The 14,508-nt window shown below is 39.7% G+C and overlaps 1 protein-coding gene across 1 annotated transcript; it reads left to right on the top strand.

The window, feature by feature from the left end:
* Positions 1 to 314: 314 nt before the first annotated feature.
* On the top strand, positions 315 to 2,576 carry LOC311271715 (uncharacterized protein; the record flags this gene model as incomplete). Its single annotated transcript, XM_084377506.1, has 8 exons — positions 315 to 381; positions 466 to 542; positions 661 to 847; positions 966 to 1,087; positions 1,371 to 1,444; positions 1,489 to 1,598; positions 1,901 to 2,047; positions 2,309 to 2,576. 8 exons carry the CDS (start codon positions 315 to 317, stop codon positions 2,566 to 2,568), a joined length of 1,044 nt encoding a protein of 347 aa, XP_084233632.1. The 3' UTR covers positions 2,569 to 2,576.
* Between the last annotated feature and the right edge of the window lie 11,932 nt (positions 2,577 to 14,508).

Raw genomic sequence — 14,508 nt, 5'->3', positions numbered from 1 at the left:
GATGCAGCCAATGTGGGTGTGCCATTATTGAAAAGGAGGTTACTACAAAATCAAGCCAAATAAAAATTGAGTGGAACTGCCTGAATGGACACTCAGGAAAGTGGGCATCGTGTCCTGATAGAAGAGGGATGGCTGAAAATAATTTATTGGTATCTGCAGCCATACTTTTTACAGGAGCTACATACACCAGCATTGCAGAGTGGGCTGAATTACTAAATGTCCAAATGCCGAGGCAAACTCAGTTTTATGCCGTTCAGACGACCTACCTCATTCCAGTCATCCAGCATGCATACAGAGATCAACACGAAAAAATCATGGAGCGCCTCACTACATCTAGAAAGACAGTTGAACTCTGTGGTGATGCCAGATGTGATAGTCCTGGTAAGCAGTTTACTTCGTCGAAATTTTAATGTTTCTTCTTGTCATTGTAATGTCACAAAATATACACTTTGTTTTTCTCACCAGGTTACAGCAGCAAGTACTCAACTTACTCTTTCCAAGACGATGCCACAAAAGAAATTGTGCATTTTGAATTTGTTGAGGTAATTCAGCATGCCATATTAGCTAAAAATAAAATAACACATCCGTTTGAAACCTAATTTGGCTGGTTGTCAAAAACTGTGGATATGTCATATATGATGAGACATTGTTATGCTCTAGGTTACAGAGGCATCCAGCTCTGTGGCGATGGAGGCAATGGGGTTCCAGAGGGGGCTGAACCACTTGCTATATATGGGTGTGGATGTTGGTGTTATGACAACAGACAGGTCGCCATCTATCCGAAAAATCATGAGGGAAACATACACCAATATCCACCATGAATTTGACCCCTGGCATGTCAACAAAAGTAAGTAATATATCTACAAACAAATACAATTTCATATTTTATGTAATGTTGTATACATCGTCCTGTTATAACTAAAAACAATGGGGTATACCTCTTTTGTTATTGTTGTTTCAATTAGGTGTGAAGAAGAAACTTGTGGCTGCTTCAAAGAAGGCAGAAAACAAAGCTCTCCAACCATGGGTCAAATCCATCTCTAACCACCTGTATTGGTCATGTAGCTCATCTAAAGGTGATCAAGAGGTAATACTGATATTTTTAGTATCCTTAGCATTTAGTAGAGATCATTTTGTCATGAATGTAAGAAAAATGATTGATAAAATACTTTATTCTACTTCCAAGAAATACTATACTTTATACTTAGTTTACTTTACTATACTTTATTCTGATTGTTTTCACCCTGGTATAATCCAAATATTCCTATTGTGCTGTCCCACACACATAATCTAAACTCAGGGTTCCTTTCCCATACTGTGGGTTCTCCAAGGATAAATGTGTGACTTGGAGACTGTTCTCATTTTTGTAGGATATTGTGCGACGTTGGAAGTGCCTACTGCATCACATTTGTGGCGTGCATAGATGGGAGGAGGATGGCGTTGAGTACACCTGTCATCACCCAGCCCTGGCCGAGAGCAGCAGAGAAGGAAGAAATGGCTTCAAGCAGATTCGTCAGCTTTCCGGGCTCTCAAAGCAGTGGTACTGGACAAGAATCTCCTGCGAGACTTGAGGCAGATGGCACGCTTCAAGCACACTGGTATGCCTTCTTTCAAGAGTAATGCATTTCATTCCAATTCAAGATTTCTTCTACAATTACTAAGTCAAAAAATGTCTGCTGCTGTGAGGACTAATACCGCTGCTCTCCAGTCCACACCACACTAATAGTAATTACAATGCACAACCGCTCTACTGTCTACAATATCAACTTTGCTGCTTTTTTTACACCCACATAGCAAACTCACACTGTCAGTAATATTAGTTGTACAAATATTTCACATTTACGATAATTTGTCATCTGTGGATGTAGCATTCACTATTGTTTTTGAACTTGCAACACAGGATCTCTGGAGGTCTACCACGCTTCCATGTTGAAGTATGCTGAAAAGAGGCTGCACTTCAAATATGACTCCATGAGAGCCCGTACCCAGCTGGCAATCTTGGATCATAATGCCAACGTTGGCAGACCACAGGCAACAACAACAGAAGGTAAAGATGTGATATATTACTGGGAAATTCTATGGATTGTTTATGTGTAGTCTATGTTGTTATTGTTCACTGCCTGGGAAAATATTCTGTGCAGAGTAAATATTTTCTGAGAAACATATGGGGGGGTTAGAACTAAACTTGTATTGTGTGTAACTGTATTTTCTGGTATAAAAAAGCATTCACCTAAAACTACCTGAAAAATTAATATGCATCAATGACATGGTAAACTACAATTTATATGTTTTTTTCTTTTTGCCTTAGGAGAATGCCGGTACAAATATTCATTCTCCAAACAAAGTGCACAGTGGGTTGCAAAGCCCATCTATGAACGTACCAAGCAGACCTTCCGTAACGACCTCATGGAGCGTGTCCTGAAGAGAAGAGATGACCAGACTGTTGTTTATATAGAGCCTTTGCCCTGTCTCAAGCGCCGAAGACTTCTTCACAACATTGCTCCTGTTCCAAGGCCTGAAAAGGCAGATTTACTTGCACGCCATAGTTCAAGGTTCAAACCATACTAAAGCTGATAAAAAATAATGTATAGAACATTATTTTTTATGCTAGTTTTGTGTGTGTGTGTGTGTGTGTGTGTGTGTGTGTGAGGTTTGAAATAAAGAGATAGAAACACAGCTGTGCTATTGTTATTACTTTATTGTAAATGATTGAATATTACAGTGAAATGTATGTGTACAGAAATATTTACATTATCCTGAAGATGTCCTCTGCCTCATTGAACCCAGTGTAAGTGCCGGTGGGAGAGGGGTACTTGCTTCTTATAGCCATAACCATGCAGCTAGGCAACACTCTCCTATTTCCACGACCTAGACGCTCTCCTCTGAGCGCCCACTCCAGCACCACACGGTAAGCCACTAGTCTGCATTGGCTGGAGAAGAGGAAAGAATCAAGTTTATTTGTGAAAAGTATGACGACAAAATAAATACTGTAACAGTAATTACTCATACCAGAGACCTTTCTCAGTAAATAAATTACACAAAGGTAAATATGTAACGTATACTCACTCAATAGATAGTTGGCCATTTTCTCCCTGTGGTCTTGGCCGCCTCTTCCAGTTGATCTTGGGAACATGGAAGAAAGTCTCCAGCACGGCCCTGTTGATCAAGGGGGGGAAATCCTCTGACGACGTTACACAGCGTTGTGTACCGTCCACTGGGTAATCCCCGAAAACAGCTGGCTGCAACAGGTCCCATTCCCTGCAACAGGGGCATTCCTCCTCTGTGGGCATAGGTACACAGCATCCACAGAAACACCACCAGTTTCCAGAGTTTCGCAGCCTTGCAGCAGCTTGTTCCGTGCCCTCTGCCTGTTGCCCAACTCTGTCTCTCCTCGCCCGTTCTTCAATTTCTTGAAGCTCTTCATCGGTGTACTCTGGCTCAAATAAATACGGCCGGCCATCAAAATCAAATTCAGTTTCATCCACGTCGTCCACATCGGGCAAAAATTCAGCCATGACTTTTTTTTTTTAAACCTTTTATATGAAACTAAAGTAACAGTGTTCGGTAATCCAACAGAAAATCACTCCGGTCGTCTCTCTTCACCTCAGTCAGGTAACGGTGTTTTGCCGCGAGTTATCGCGAGATTTCGGAACGAGATTTCTAGCGTGGTGAGATTTGGACACAGATCACAACAAACAGCGATCTCCAGCTAAAGGTACAGACATACGTTCATTTCTCCTTTCTAGTATGTTGTCGGACACTCATTGTAACTATCTGAGCCTGTCAGTGTGAAAAAAATGCACGTTTATAGGGCGAACTTTGACGGGAGCCACTTGCCCCGTTTAGGAGCGCTAGCTGGGCTGCAGGCTGCCTGCCTAGCTCAATACTGGAGCCACCTCAATAATTGTAATATCCATCACTCACGTATACAGAAAAAAATATGAAAACAGGGCCCAGGTTGAAAAAAAACGAAATTCCCCTTTAACAGATGCTGTAGGTATTGAAGCTGAGGAAGAAAGGGTTACGAACAAAGATGGTGTGCGTCGTCAGTTCCCACTTAGACTTGCATGGGCATGTACTGTACACAAGGTACAGGGTTTAACTATTGACAGTGCCGTAGTGTCTCTCAGTAAGGTGTTTTCTGCAGGACAGGCGTATGTGGCCTTAAGTCGTGTTAGAAGTCTGTCAGGTTTGATGATTCAAGATTTTGAGGAAAAGGCCATTTATTGTAAGGAGAACATTAAGGACGCAATTCAGAGTATGCCCCCCTTCCTGACACAGAAAAGCATTAGGCACAAATTGAACACAAGTAGTTGTAATGTCTTTTAAATGAATGTACAAAGTTTAAGGCAACACATATCTGATTTGGCATCATGTACACAGCATTTGCAGCTTAACTGTATTGCTGTTAGAGAAACTTGGCTACCTCCTGCATCCTCAGTAGAAACGGTAAACATCGATGGCTTTACTTTTCCTAGTAGTCCTCGAAGTTTATCGTACAGTAGTCACCACCCAGCACTGACTGCACTGCAAGAACAACAGCATGGTGGTGTTGGCTTGTACAGTGCAAATGATTTGACTTTTCACATTATCAAAATGCCTCCATTCAATTTGGAATGTTTAATGTGTCATAGTGTAACATATGACATGTTAATAGCAGTCATTTATTGACCACCATCATATCCCCTGTCTTTGAAAATTTAGGCAAATTGCTGAATTGGCTAGACCCAAAATATAGCACAATTGCTATCATGGGAGATTTCAATGATAACATTTTGACATCATAGACTATCTGCAGATTTCTAACAGACAAAGGCTATGTTCAATGTGTGACGCAGCCAACTACAGAGAAAGGGACATTAATTGATCATGTGTGTGTCAAAACTATACAGTATGACATTGAATGTGTTGTTTCACCAACATATTTCAGTGATCCTGAGGCAGTTGTTTGTTCTTTTAACTGTAGAAGTGTTGTTTCATGAAAGACAAAGTAATTGAGGTGGCTGTAGGTCTAAGTTGTTGGTCAGTGGAGTTGGTTGCATGTCAATTGATGGTGTGTGTGTAAAAACAAAACATAATGAGATTGTTTTGCAGTACAATTGACTGTATTTTAGGTGTCATGAAGCTGTTTGAAATTGACGTCAGAGTAAATTTGTTGTAGATGGGAGTTGTATGGTTGGCTTCAGTGACAATTGTTTTCTGTGGTTATTAGGCGTTTGTTTGTGGATGACCATGTTTTAAAAATCTTTCAAAAGGAAATTGAAAATTATGTCCAATGTTAAATTATTTTTTTGATTATTATTATAGATTATAGATTATTATTATTTATAGATTTAAGTGTTATGAGAGTATGTTATTTATTATAACTATGTATGTGATGTATGTCATGCTGAGGTTTCTTTTTCTTACATTACAATAGCATTTACAAGTACAAGTAATAAGCAATATTTGGCCTATTAAAAAATTGCTTCAAACATTAATTGACATTGAGAAAATAAATTATAGATGTCATTTTAACATATTATGTAATGCTGCCATATGCTGTTGCTAATGTAGGTTATGCTTTACCTGGCACATTCAGCCAAAAAGCAAAAGGCACTGGTAATGGCTACTCCTGGCGTATACTGGGATGGGGTTTGATTCCCTGCGGTGCCCTGCTGATTGGTTTGGAATTTACATGCAAGGCCAAATTCTTATTATTTTGGATTGTTGACATTCAAGGTAATTTAATTTTTAATTTCATAGAATATAAAGGATAGGCAAATATAAGCCTTCGGCTTCAGCCTATTCCCTTTTCGGTCACTGTATGATATTTTCTTTTTTGTGTGTGTGTGTGTGTGTGTGTGTGTGTATGGTTGTAATTGTGTATAATATATGCTGGCTAAATTGTTCACACAAAATGGTTGATTTTGATATTGATGTTGTATGACCGAAAAAAACACATTTCATTTATTCAAATTTGTGCTGTATGATGTGGAGAAAACAACCTGTAAATGTCATGTAGATCGTATGATGTTTGTCCTCATTGCACTTTGCTGAGCACAAGATGGCGCTTCAGTTGCCTTCTTTCAAAAATTTGAGCATGTGTTATGTGTGAGAGAATTGTGGATTTTGTTTTTACTTCTGCTTTGTTTTGCTTGCTTTTATTGTGTAAGGCTCTTTGTGCTACATTTGATTTGTGCTATATAAATAAAGTCTGATTGATATGAGGCTGACTTCCTGTGTCCAGTGGGTGGTGCTATGGAAAGGTTCCTACCTAAATAAGATACATGTGAACCAAAACACAACATTGCCACCTAGTGGACAATTTGTGTCCTACACACACCATACATGGAAATGGCTGTTACAAATGGCGAAGCATCGAAATGGACCACACCGCCACGCCCACCAGGTATAACGGAGGCAAAAGATTGTGATAAGTTTTCATCTTCAAGGTCTGAGGATGACACTGACTGAATGTGAAGTCTGTGGTGTTAAATCTGTAGGAGGAGTTTGTAAAAGTACAAGGCAAGAATGGGGCAAAATGGCAGCCAAATCTCAACTTTGAATCAAAATGGCCGACTTCCTGTTGGGGCAAAAAATTCCACAAAATGAATTCCTGGCTAAATCGATGAGACCTATGAGTCATTCAAATTTAGTGAAGATTGGATAAATTTTTTAGTCACATGACCTGGCATTAGGCGCCACCTGCTGGTCATTTTTGGTGTGTAAGTTATAGGGGCCAGTCTATACCACCCCTATGAATTTTGTTGACATAATTGTTATGCAATGGGCACAGTGCCAAATCTAAAATTAGACTGCCACCAGAGCGCCACCTAGTGTCTGATCGGTAAGACCTTTGTCAGCTACCCTCAGGAGGGCATTGGCAATGAGTGTACCAAGTTTTGTGTTAATCCGACCAACCGATTTCGAGATATAAAATACTTCAATTTAAAGAGCGCCACCTAGTGGTCATCGCCCAAAATTTTGCACAGAGCCATAGGGTCTCACAGGGAAGTAGTAACCTGAGTTTGATGTCATTCGGATACACCAATGTGGAGATATGCAACACTTCCTGTTTTGACCCAAATCTACAGGAAGTTGTTGTTTAATAACAACATTATTCTTTGGAATATCAAAATTCTTTTAATACATTTTTGTCAGGAGGGTCCACAGATTCTGTGCGCAAAAGTTTCGTGCAAATCGGTGAAATTGCCTGGGAGGAGTTCGAAAAAGTAGGTTTACGACAAACGGTATGCGGAAATGGGCGTGGCCTATATCACATCATTCAACACAATTCAGGGAACACATGGATGGAAGGTTTTTCAAGGTGCGATAAACTATATGAGAGTTATAAGCCAAAACTTACTTTCCTTGATTATAGTGCCACCTAGTGGTGGACATTCACGACGACCATAGATTATGAAGTTTTTCGCCAGATGCGATGTATGTTCCGAGTTTGGTGAGTTTTGGGGTATGTTGCAGCCGCCAAAAGCCGCCGAAAGTCATGGAAGAAAAAGAAAAAGAAAAAAAAATTCCGCCTACAGATTCAAAAGGGCCTCGCACTGGTCAGTGCTCGGGCCCTAATTAAAACTGCAAGCAGTGATAAACAGGCCCTCGCAGTCCACGCACGTCGGGGCATGCTGCTGTCCGGCCATGCTGCTGCCGGGCTTTTTCATGCAACAACTTCCGTTGAAGAATCAAAAGTGAAGGCAGTCAAGCTGTTATTTCCTCATTTAGCAATAAAAGCGCCACCTATTGTCCAATTTGCACCAAATGTTGTTGTACAAATGGTCATGGGGCGATGGAATACAATTAACAAAAAAATTGTGTTAATCGGACTGTCTTTCGTCAAGATACACAAGACTGTCTGTTTGACCACAATGTGCACAAAATTGTAGTTCTATATTTTGGGCGTTTTTTGGACTATCAAAATTCTTTTACCAACTTTTTGTCAGGAGGGTCCACAGATGCTGTGTGCAAAGTCTCGTGCAAATTTGTGAAAAAGTTCGAAAAAGTACACTTTTCATTTTTCGTGATTTCTGATGCAAATCGGTGAAATTGCCTGGGAGGAGTTAGAAAAAGTAGGTTTGTGACATTTTGCGAATTTGCGGGAAAAAAATCTGGGCGCAAATGGGCGTGACCTATATACCGAGATTCAACAGAATTCAGGGAACGCATGCATATAATGTTCTTAAATGTACGACAAAGCATATTGGAGTTATAAGCCAAAATGCACTTTCCTTGATTATAGCGCCACCTAGTGGTGGATGTTCACGACGACCATAGATTATAAAAATTTTGCCAACCCTAATGTGCTTGCCAAATAAAATTGCGTTTTCATCCATGTTCATGCAGTGAAAAATGTGATGATTTGGGACAAAGAGAAATACTGATCACTACAAAAACAACAGGGGCCTCGCAGGTTACCTGCTCAGGCCCTAATGATTGCATTGCTTCAACATCTTCTGGCTTTATGAGAGGCCAGTTAAGAATTTTGTCCATGTAAGCAGAAGCAATTTTGTACTTATTGCCAAAATGTTCAGCAAGAAGGTATTTAGCACTTTGGTATCCTTGAGCAGGGGGTAGATGCTGACAACTCACCAGTTCTCTTGGCTGCCCCCTGGTGTATTGCTCCAGAAAATTCAAGCAGTCACTCAAGTTATTTGTCTTTTGTTCCACACAGTTTTCAAAGGCTCTAATAAAGGACTGAAATGGAAGAGAGTCGCCGTCAAACACAAGATTATTTCTTGTTGACAGAGCAGATGTTAAATTTTGTTGAACCAACAATGCAATTATGTCATTTTGTCTTTGCATGATGTTCACAATATCATTCTGGGTGTTATCATTGCATACTGCGTTCAGATATGATTCACGTCCTGTCTGTTGATCATCATGATCCACTTGTGTTGTTTGTGCTTGGCTGCTATTTAACACTGATCTGATGTCCCTTTGTGTTAATGCAGATCATTGTTAAGGCCTGACAGTCAGCCTGGGTCGCAGGATGAGACTCATTCAAAGCATCCTTCTTATCCCTTTTTTCTGGAACAAAGCGACCAGCATCAGGATTTAGTTGGCTTGTTCTTTGAGTGTTGTTCCTTTCAAAATGAGTTCATTCCATCCGATCCTTTAGAACCACACTTTGAATTCATCTCCAGCACATGAAGTTTTGCATTGGCTTCAGCAAGTTCAAGTTCCATAGGCAGCTGTTTCTTTTCCCGTTTTATTTCCTCCTCTCTGGCTTCCAGTAAATGTTTCCTTTTTAATGCCGCCATGCACTCCATAAGTGCGGGTGAAGTGGATGACACTCTGGATGACTGAGTGTGTGATCTGGGATGATTCTCCTTTAAACATGAGATGTAAGAAGCACTGTCCTCAGGATTAATTTAATCAGAAAGCACACTTTGGTTGTTAGGAGGTTCAGTTTCATTGTCATTTGATTGCACATATGGGTGGCCAGCTTCAGATAACCACCTCTTTACCTTTTCAGTGAATCACCAACTTGATCCTTTTTGCTTGAAAATATTCAGTTTGTCTCTCAGATTCATCCTTTGGCAAACCCAGATTTATGACATCTTCATGCATATCATTAGCTTCATCATGACACTTAATGAGCTTAGTTAAGCAAGATTAAACAGGTTTCACATTATCAGTGGATTCCATCAAGACACGCATTTGCTCCATGTACTTCTCAGCCTGTTTGCATTTTAAAGACCTCTTTTCTTGGCACATTTTCATATAAAATGCCAAACCTTTCATTGTAAACTTGACGCTCCGTTTTTTCAGGTGGCAAAGACGGAGCGTCACTCTTTGTTTTTGATGTGATATGCATAGGAATGGAAAATCCCAAAATATTTTCAAGGCAACTACACACCTTGGAACAGAGGCCAGACACAGAGGGGCATTCCCAAAAAACATGAAGGTATGTGCCAACAATATTCTGATCACATTTTGTACAGTTGGGATCATCTGTCAGTTTCATTATAAAACGTCTGTATAGTGTGGCATAAAATTTGTGCACAAACTTGTAATGAATAAGTTGATGTGCTGGATTCTTTGATGAGATGGGTATGTTGGTCCAAATATTGTCCCAGTCCAGGTCATAACCCTGACCCTCGTCTCAAACCTTTTTGAACCCGGTTTGCTTTCCACACTCTTTGTTTCCAGTGATCACAATACGGATAAACATGATTTGTTGCATAGACAGACTTTGCACCACAGCTTTATGAATGAATCTCCGGTGAGGTACTATTGCGCAATCACTTTGCGCATCATCCAAACTCCGACAATTTCTTATAACTCCCAATATTCATCAATCTTCAGTGAAACAATGATTCCAGCACTCTAATAGTTGAGCCGTTTTCCAATACAGCATCCAGAATAAATATTTTCACATACTGATGATGTTGATGACTGTGGGCAGTTTTGTGCGATGTCCATTATTCAATCCCGACGGTCTTTCCATGTGACGATCAAACAATCTTCTTCCACATGTGAGTACTACAAACTTCCAAAAGGTTCATCAACAAAAAATGTCCACTTTAAGGGAGGTTTTTTACTTTATGTAGTGGCGGATTTGTTCTAAATAATAATGCCCTTTGTCCAAATACAAATCATTATCAACAAAATCAAAATCAAATGGCCACTGAGGCACTTAAAGAGTGAATCTTACGCAGGGTTGTGACAAAACAATTTTCCAGTCATTTTGGTACGGTTTTGCAGTTTATTTTCCTTTTGAGTGGCAAACAATTGAGAATGGCGTCTGCATCTCTCTTGCCCTGTCACCCTGGTAAAAAACCATAAACCCTTCCCCTTGCCTGCCTCCCACCACCTGCCTAGTCATATAGATTCACCTGTGCCAGTGCCTTCAAAACAAAAGCTCCTTTTTAAAAAAGGAGGCAAAGACACACACCCCTGTCTACATCAATGGAGCTGAGGTGGAGCAGGTTTACAGTTAAAGGTTCCTTGTAATTGCCATCACTGAGAACCTATCTTGGTCAATACACATCACCACCCTGGTTAAAAAAGCACAGAAAATGCTCTACTTCCGAAGAAACTTAGGAAGGCTAAATTCCAGCGCAAGATCCTGGTCAACTTTTACATAGGAGCAATAGAAAACATCCTTACTGCAAACATCACAAACTGGTTTGGTTCATGCATGGCCCAGGACAGGAAGGCTCTACAGCAGGTGATTAAAACTACCCAGAACATCACTGCTACCCAACTACAAAGCATTAGTGACATTGGTGAAGTGAGATGTCTGCACAGAACTAAAAGACAACACCGATCCTTGCCGCAGACTACAGAGCATCTTCATTCCAAAGGCCATGAGACTCCTGAACTCATCCTCAACACTCCATTGCCAAAAAATGTAGCAGGACACAAGGACTTTTAAACATTACTTCATTTTTTAAACAAGCGTTTAAAAAACTTTACCTTGTACTTTGTACCTTGTTAAGTTATTGTGTACAGCATAATCGCTGCAGTGTACAGCATAAATACTTTTCACAGTACAGTGTCATGGCCGTCTTTCAGGATTCTTGGCAGGGAACCCTACCATTCACCTCCCACACTCTTGACTTGACTGTACGGTAAGTAGCAGTTTGCCGTGTGCAGGACTGCTAATGCCAGGACCCCACATGAATAATGGGAACCCTTTGCAGAGGCCCAGCTGCTCCTGTCATGCCTCAGTGCAGCCAAAGCCATACTGCAGGCCCCTCAAACTTTGCCCTGATAACACACACTCATCGTCCAGCCACACAAGCATGTGGCCAATCACAACTGACCACAGTATGTGGCCATATGTCAGACTCCTGCCCATCTGCTTCCTGGCCAGCCTGACCTTGGAGGTCACTCAGAGAACAGAAGGTATAGCCAAGGATGAGACCAGTGGCTTCGAGTGGATGACCTCCTTTTAGCCTTGCATGGGACTGGGATTTTGTAGCTAAACCATAAACTATTAACAACAAAAATAAAATTACATTAAAAAAAAATGTTTTTTAACCCTCTATCAGAAGCACTATGTAAAGTTTGAACAAAACCATAATCGGAATCTTACCCTAAGTTATGTGTTTTTAAATGTTTATATAATTATATTTTGCAAATTATCCTTACGGTTTCTTGGATGTTCAGGACATGATTTTCATCCCAATCCAGTGAAAAATTAGCAATTTGTAAATCACAAAATTGATTAAATTTAGTTGTGAGGGCCAAACTTCATGAACTTCAAATCCTAACTAAAATACTTTTTTTGGGTATAGCTACTGTATATAGTAGAACTTTGCAGGGTCCCATGAGAAATCCATGACATGAACTAACAAAAGTTCTAAATTGTGGCTGAGATGGCTTTGAATGACCCATCATGGAAATAAAAACTTATATTAACTATACAGCATAAACTACAGCAAATATATCTAACTATATTTATACTAACAAAGCCAGTAAGAGAAAAACAGACTGATTTTGTGGGTACATAGTCAAAAGATAACCATTGACCTACTGTGATAAAAGTGCCAAGAGCTGCCAGTGTGTTACAAGCACCAACTGACAGGAACTGCCTTCGCTTTATCTCAGCAGTGTGCATAGACTGCAATTCAACAAGCAGTCAAGCTTAAATTAAAGTCCATGTTGAGAGAAAATGACCAAAATATTGTCCATCAGCCAGGGCACATTGATGGAATGGTGTTTATCTGAACTCCATCTCACAGAGGTTATTTAATGTGACGTTTTATTGATCCCTGCAGGGAAAAAAGATTTTAATCTTGTAAATCTGGTAGGGAGTCTATGTTTTGCTCAAGAACACCTCATCAGAGTGACAACCACTGGTTAAGTTTGACATTATTTTGCAGAACCATGCCCATAGTGTTTCTATCAAGCCAAAGTTAAAGCCCCAATGTACAATGCTTTTGTTTAATTATTGATGCTTTCATTTTTCAATTACAGATATATTGGGATATTAATTGATGAATCCCTCTCCTCACCCAAGTCGAGGGTTGAAGGACAGAGGGTGTCGTCTCTGTACAGATTGTAAAGCCCTCTGAGGCAAACTGTGATTTGTGAATTTGGGCTATACAAATAGAATTTGATTTGATTTGATTTGATTTGATTTGATTTTGCAAATCATATTCAGCAGCTGGTAAAAAGATTGAAACTGAAACTGGGTTCTTATTTTAGGATCAAATCCTGCCTTTCTTTTAAATCAAAAAAGAGACTGGTTGCTGCCACTTTTATGTCTGTTCTGGACTACGGTGATGTTGTATATATGTCTCAAAGCTCGTCTCAAAGCTTACATGCTCTTGACACTGTATCATGGAGCTCTGAGGTTCATCACTGGTTTTAAAGCGCTTACTCATCACTGTACACTGGTTGGATGGTCCTCCTTATCAATACGTAGACTGAGACAGCTGCATATTCTCACTTACAAGAATATGCAGCTGTCTCACTTACTTAGGTTTACTTCCTTCTTATCTTTTGTCCTACATTAACCGAAGTAATGCTGGGACTTACAATCTTCGGTGTCAGGATTCGATCTCTTGCTGTCTGTCGCAAAAGTCAGAACTGAACTGGGAAAGACAGCGTTTAGGTTTGCTTCTCCCTCTGCCTGGAACATGTTACAGAAAACTTTGAAACAAAATGAGTTGGTCTCATTGAACACTTTTAAGGGGAAATTAGATGACCTGGAGGCTGAAACATCCAGCTGTAGATGTTTTGCCTGAGGCTTTTATTTTAGCTGACCTTGAAATGTTTGCTGTTTTGGATGATAAGTGTTTTTGATGTTTGTGTCCACCTTGTGTTTGTGTGTATATGACTATGCTGCTGCCTGTCTTGGCCAGGACACTCTTGTAAAAGAGATGTTTAATCTCAATGAGTGTTTTCCTGGTTAAATAAAGGTTAAATTAAAAAAAAAAAAAATTTTTTTATGTTTTCACTGTCACATTATTCTAACTTTGGGTTATTCAGAGTGCTAATGACATGGCTCATGGAATGGTAATGTCAGTCTCTCAGCTTGTGCACCACAATGGTCTAGAAGGAATTACTAGGGGTCTCTATCAAAACAATAAGGAGAGCTTAAAAACTTTGGTGTACGACCAAATACCTGCAAAATTGACATCCCTATCATCCTTAGCTGTAAATTGCTAATTAAAAATAACAGCAAGCTAACATGCTAAACTAAGATGTTTTCCCATTTAGCTGCTAGACCATTGTGCCACAGTAATACTTGGCATGGCGGTGTCCCCTTAGTTTGACTCTTATTTATTTATTTGCTGTTTATGTTTTGCAGCATTGAATGATTTGTGTATACTGTACCTAAAACATGCATGTAAACATGTACCTGCAGTTTAAAAATATGTTCATTAAAAGAAAAAAGCACAATGGTGTAACACAATTATTTGTATATGACTAATTATTCTACCTCATATGAAATGCAAAGGGTAGATGGCTGGGTTAAACATTTATTATATGTATTATATATAAGAATAATGTCTGGGAAACTAAGCATGCATACCCTTACATCTTTGATACTTTAAA

This window comes from Pagrus pagrus (assembly GCF_965226575.1).
Source record: "Pagrus pagrus genome assembly, chromosome: 16".
Classification (NCBI taxonomy): Eukaryota; Metazoa; Chordata; class Actinopteri; order Spariformes; family Sparidae; genus Pagrus; species Pagrus pagrus.
The sequence above is the reverse complement of the archived record's forward strand: the minus strand, read 5'-3'. Positions and strand labels throughout refer to the sequence as shown.